At 36.4% G+C, this 6,347-nt stretch overlaps 2 protein-coding genes across 4 annotated transcripts in view; one reads left to right on the top strand and one right to left on the bottom strand.

Annotated features, from left to right (window-relative positions):
* Positions 1-22: 22 nt before the first annotated feature.
* tex55 (testis expressed 55) lies at positions 23-4,466 on the bottom strand. 3 transcript variants are annotated; one of them, XR_003288040.1, is made up of 4 exons: positions 2,540-3,282; positions 2,223-2,404; positions 1,850-1,912; positions 23-1,371 (listed from the first exon to the last, which is right to left on the bottom strand). XR_003288040.1 is itself a non-coding variant. In XM_026260027.1 (4 exons), exons 1-4 carry the CDS (start codon positions 4,377-4,379, stop codon positions 1,315-1,317), a joined length of 321 nt encoding a protein of 106 aa, XP_026115812.1. In that variant the 5' UTR covers positions 4,380-4,466; the 3' UTR covers positions 23-1,314. The 3 variants fall into 3 exon arrangements, 1 of the variants encoding a protein (XP_026115812.1); XR_003288039.1 differs by having other exon boundaries at positions 2,516-3,268; XM_026260027.1 differs by lacking the exon at positions 2,540-3,282 and adding an exon at positions 4,361-4,466.
* A 43-nt stretch (positions 4,467-4,509) lies between these two features.
* Positions 4,510-6,347, top strand: part of zbtb20 (zinc finger and BTB domain containing 20) — a 51,986-nt gene continuing 50,148 nt past the window's right edge. The window contains exon 1 of the mRNA XM_026260024.1: positions 4,510-4,643. The gene's annotated coding sequence lies outside the window, so the exon portion shown is untranslated. The remainder of the gene's footprint in view (positions 4,644-6,347) is intronic.

The raw sequence follows: 6,347 nt of genomic DNA, 5'->3' as shown, positions 1-6,347 counted from the left end.
AATTTTCTGTAATGAAGGTAAGATAATAATAAAGTAGTTCCTACATATACAGGGTAAGTTGTGCCAAATACAGTTGTCTAGTAGTCAAATATAAAGAGCAGCAATCATCTATAATACAGGGTCACAGAAATGTATAATTATATATGCATGTATATAATAACTAGCATATAAGTAAATTGGTCCAGGGACCCAACTTGCCTCAAGCTGTAGCTGTGTCATGTCAAGGGTAAGTTGAGTCACTGGGGAATATAGAACAATTTACATTTGAAATTAAACAGTGTACATACTGTCTATGAGAATATGAATCATGTTCATGTTATGTTGCAGAACAATGTTCATATTTTCATAAACTAGCTAGGAATTACTTTAATATTCATAATATTTATAGTGAAACAATTTCCCACATTTTAAGAGTATTTGCTGTAGTTATAGCATTTCCCAGTGTTGGAGGCAATTTTCAATTATTACTAGTTAAGCCACTGACACACCTTTAGCCCAAAGCTAAAAGAAATATATATAACAATAATAAATGCAATAAATGCAAATAGACAATGTAACTGTGAAGATATTTTGAACTTATTTTTATTTACAAATGAAATGATTGCATGTGATACACCAGTCTTGAAACACCAGATGTTTCTCTAGAGTAAATACACAGCAGATAACTATAGAAATACACTGCAATAAGACCCTACTATAAACAAAGACTTCCTTTACTTGCGCAGCCAAAATCTACCATTTAAATTCAAGCAGGCCTACATTGCATAAAAGCCAGCTAAATTTGTCTAGCTATCATTTTATTGATTTATTTATTTTGGAGAAGACTTGTATCATGTCTTATACAGAAGTTGTTTTATCTTATAAAACATAGTTAATTCATAAAACAGTAACTAACAGTAATTATAATTCTCAGATACTGTGTCTCTAAAAAACAGAGAAAGCTTGTAAGTAATTCCTCTTTTAAATGTTTTATTTTTTATTTTATTTTTTAAATTTAATAGCTTTAACTTTCCACTTGAGTGCGTTCATTGAGATATTTAGGTCAAAGACACTCACAAACTACATTATTAAGATTTCAGCGTTGTTTGACTGAAAATGAATGCTAATACTCTCAAAAAATTGTGGAAAAACATGGTAAGTTTGGAGCAAAAAAAAAAAAATAAATAAATAAATAAAGACAGTTGCTTGGAAACAACAATACAGAGTCACGGAATGACAGCAACCAATACACCTTATTTGAAGAAATATATAAATAAAAGAATAAACTTGGATTCATTTTGTTGCAAAGCCCTGGTTACTTTGCTTTAGAATTCATTATGATTTCAGAAATGTGTTGCTTGACTCATCACGGATTTTGATCTTCATTTGCACCTGCAAAAGTTTTTGTAAAATCAATTGTGATTAGGATGTTTTACACTTATTCAAAAATGTCACTTCTTATTATTATTAATAATAATAATAATAATAATAATAATATATATATATATATATATATATATATATATATATATATATATATATATATATATATATATATATATATATATATATATATATATATATATATTTATTTATTTATTTATTTATTTTCACAAATTAACCTGTTTATAGGGCCAGGTAAAACTGTATGCAATATATGTCACAAGCCCTTTCTCTTAAATCAGATAACGTTAATGCTTCGATCACCAATAGTTCAGGTCGTAACCTATGTCTCTTTAATATACTTTCAGCAAGAATTGTTCATGAAAAACTCACAATTTCCATAGTCAGTCAAGAGTTTGGATATATAAAATATACTATATAATGACAATGTGCTGGAATGTACAAAAAATCTTATTAAAAAAAATACCTGTTCTAACATGAACTGCAGTGGATCGTCTGGTCTATCAAAAACCAGTTTCTCTGTGATGTCCTGAAATAGCACAAATGAGACTATGAGTGAAAAATACAATAAAGAATATTTTTTCCTGGATGTTTCTTTTGCTGCTAAAATTATATTGGTAATTAGCCAGAGCTTTTTTTTCTTTTTTATACCCATAAAACAATATGTAGTTTTATTAAATAAATCGGATTCATGCAATATTAGCATGCTAAGCCATTTTTTGGAACTTCTATTAGTGCTCTGAATTGTCCTTCGCCATTTTGAGCAAAGCAATTCATCACTGTCTCCCATTTTCTTCGTAAGAAAATACATCAGTAACTGTTGCTTTGTTCTTTCTCACCTGGAAAATCTGAAGAATACTGTGAGTCTCCATATAGTTAACAGAGCGTTCATAAGGGTCCGTGAACACTGAGGTAGCACGAATGGTCTCCGCACTCTCGGTGATGAGTGCTTTTTCTGATAGACCAGAATCTGCCATCTCACAAAGTTTGAAAGTGAATAACGTTACTGTTGTAGTATAGCCTACAAAACAATGATATACACAAAAGGTAAGTAGTGTACTTTCTAGCAGTATTATTAATCAAATAGCCTAGTTAGCTTTCGCTCTTTAAGAAAGGATTTCAAGTGCATTACATCTGTTCAAAATAAATACGAAACTTTGTGTTTAGTCCGTTTTGTGTTAATATAGAAACTGGACCGCGTATCCCGAACAAATCTAGAGCAGGACTGTTTGAAAAATGTCACCCTGTAACCCCTAGCAACTGTAAACAAAAGGCGGGGATGATGTCATTGGGCACAGTTCCGCGAGACAACGCCTTTGATAAAATCGTGAGGGGTCTCAAAAAGGTTTGATGAAAAAGAAGAAAACTCCTTTCGCATGGTTGAAGCGTCACCTCTGCAATTTAATGCCGATTTTAGAATCTGTTTTTGAAAATAAGAATACCCCAGAAGACCCCGGACTAACGTTTACAATCGGACTGACAAAGGGAAGGAGGGGCCAAACCGCCGTTTCTAGGTTGCAAGTAGTCCTCAGCTGACACCTCGGCCTACAATGGGTGCATTTTATGTAGGGCAGACGATGTGCGTGTCCCCCGGTGAACCTCTCGGTTAAACGTTGCTGTTCATGTTTATAACCGAAAGGGGGAACTCAATATCAAGAAAAGCGTGCAACCAAACCGGAAACATCATACTAAGAGGAATGATATTATGGAGGGATTGTTACACGTGACGAATTATTTACGTGGGCCAAGGTCGAACAGCTTTTATTATTATTATTAATATATATATACATATATACGCAAGAAATGGCAAAACAATGGACTTTTGACATAACGAAATCTAAGTGGTACATCCTAAATTATAACCACATCGCTGCCAATATCCGGACACAATATTGAAGATTCACTGCGTTTACTGCTATCATAACACGATCAGTCGTTTGAAGGATTGTATTCTTTAAACACACACACACACGCACGCACGCACATACACACACACACACACACACACTAACACACACACACACACACACACACACACATATATATATATATATATATATATATATATATATATATATATATATACGCGCGCCTGAAGAAAAAAATCACTTAGGCTCGAAGGTTGATTATTCCTTGTCTAGACTACAGACGACCGCGCGCGCGCACGCACACACCTGTCATTGTCTAGACTGGGGGGTCGGGGAGGGGGGTGCTCAGTGTAGCTGGGGACTCGTGATCCACTATTGCATTATTTTGTGTCAGTCACAACGGCTCTGTGAACGTATTGGTGAAGAAAAAAGTTCGGTGTCACTTTTCACGATCTGATTGGCCAGCATTACCGTCAGCAACTCTCCTTACGTTTCATTGAGGTCAGCTAGGGACGTTAAAAAATAAATAAATGAGAAAATAGAAATGCGTAGAACGTAAAAGGCACGGTGAACAATCTAGCTTGTTGGTCTACCCACTGACAGGCAGCGTCATCGTCCAATGTGGGACCAGATATGATTTTGAGATATTTATTGACATCGTCCCTAACCAATCTAAAGTAGGCTATCTATAAATGATTAACATGCAGGATTCTCGGATGACTGGCCTTTTGAGCGAGGATGGGACATAGATTTCAGGGACTTTAATTCGCGCTCATAACATCAAATAACATCAACGTCTTTGCAATGTATGCATTTGTTTATGTTCAAGAAGCAGCGCGTACAAGCAGAAACTCCTTAAAAGAGGACACAACAAGTGCATCTAAATACTTAACGGAAAACGGTGCACTTGTACAGTGACCGATAATTAAGAAACTAAGGATGCACAGTATCCATGCTGGTTCAAACACAACAATTGCGATAAGGCAGAATAGTTTCACTTTCAGAGCCACAATGGAGCCAGTTTCAACGTTCCTCGCCGCGCGGAAGGGAGGGCGTGCGGCTCACCGATTGGGGTAAAGTCATGTTGAACGATTTATATCACAACCTACGTGCTTCAAGAAAGTCCATTCTGTTCCAATCGCCAGTAGAAAGGCGTGGCTGCCCAAAATCTTCCACGAATAGTGAAAAAATGGGAGGGCACGAGTGAGCTGCGTGATGTCCTCTCCGAAGGTAGGCTGCAGCGTGTGTTTATTGATGAGATGAAAGAAGATGGAAGTGAGAAATGAAACAAAGTAAGGGACAATATTAATAAACTCAGTCCTTGCCTGGGGAAAACCGGGGAAGCTGTGAAGTGCTGTAGCCACTGGAGAAGAGAAACCCTTAAAGCAGCAGGTAAGAAATAGGGAGAGGGAAGGGAGGGGGAGGGTACTTATACTATTTATGTTAGGCTATTTATAAGAGTAATAGCAGTCATTCCCTTGATATGAGGTGAAAAAAAAAAAACTTAAGCATAAAGCATATACTAATAGCTCAAATACAAGACTTTATCCCTTGTTCATCAATGTCTTATACACAAACCAGCTTTGGAGAAGATAGAGAAAACTTGTGAAATTACAATTAGTTGTAAAAGAATTGCCACTCTGGATTATAGGGATCTGTAGGCTGAGTTCTCTCAAAACAGCCAGTGTTTGTTTGATATTAAACAAAAAAGACTCGTGGTTGCCTGAAGTGACGTCTCAGGTAAAATGACCATATAATTCATTTCTTGACCACTGATCTTCTTGTAGTTGTACAGTTGGCAGGCTATGAGAACTTTGTCGGTAGTTTTTATAAGTTGTATTCTTTTTATTTTGCGAAGTGTTAGACGTTACAGTGAACCATGACACGAAAAGCACAATACGACTCAACAGAGCCGCTAGGGACTTCCCTACGTCGGACCAAAATATTTGATAGAATAACACCGCTCTAACCGTGTGTTAAGTGTCAAGAATTAGCGATTAAAAACCGCCAGTGCTACAATACAAAATGAGCTGTTCAGCTAGAGGAAACGACGAGATAGAAATGATGATTTAAACATTTCAGCTGCTTATCTTGAATCCCAGCATTTTCCGGGCTATTGCTAATATTTTATTGACCCCGGTAGATTTGCGCGCTAGCCTCCGGTCTCGGGATATCTGAGACAAACATATTTGTTCTGTATGTTGTTGTTTTGTGTAGACGTTCTTAGCAGCTCGGACAAATTCTATAGAAACTATGGAGTTTTGTAGGGAGTGTATCGGACGCCTTTAACACGTCCGTTATTTGTCATCATTAAATTAGGATACGCAGCCTAACCAAAGTGACCGGAATTTTAGCCCTCACTCCAAGTACGTAAAGAAGACGAAATGTAGTTTTAGTTACAAAAGATAAATGGCCATCTGTTCCGTATTCTAATGCCTGTACTTACTGAATGACCTCTTTTTGACTCCGTGTTGTGAAGTGCCAGCTTGTTGCCTATAACGCACGCGTTTGTAGGCTAAGCAAACAATAAATCACTCGGCCATTTTAACACAAAAAACTTCATATAGCAAAACATAGAGCGGCTCGTCATCAGTTTTTTGAGGTAACGGGGCCTTCAAGCAGCGGTCCGATCACAGCGCTGATAGTATTGTTATCTCTATGTAGTACGAGACGGCGGGTATATGAACCATGGCATTGGCCAGTAGTGGAAAAAAAACACCTCAGACACATTTTTCATTAATTTATGATATGCCCTCTGTTTCCCGACGCTGTATTATACAATGTCTGTCTTATATAATCCGTTTATTTATAGCAAATGACATGAAAAGGTTGTTATTTTTCTGGGGAGATTCTATTCGATGTTGACTACTTTGATTTTTGGAATGTTTTAGCTGAACGAATGAGCTGAAAGAAGGTAACCTTGTTATTTTATGATATATAAAAAAATGCAGTAATATTGTTTGGCAATGTTTTTGTTTGTTAGCACCTTTCATTCATTTATTATTTTTTTTTTTTTTTTTGCTGAGCACCAGTGTCTCTCACGGTTGGCAGTGCGGCCTTGGAAGTTGGACTGTAACGTTACCCCCACACTTATTG

Source organism: Carassius auratus, unplaced genomic scaffold (genome assembly GCF_003368295.1).
Source record: "Carassius auratus strain Wakin unplaced genomic scaffold, ASM336829v1 scaf_tig00215316, whole genome shotgun sequence".
In the NCBI taxonomy this organism is placed as follows: Eukaryota; Metazoa; Chordata; class Actinopteri; order Cypriniformes; family Cyprinidae; genus Carassius; species Carassius auratus.
Note: the sequence above shows the minus strand (reverse complement) of the source record. Positions and strands in the feature narration are given on the sequence as shown.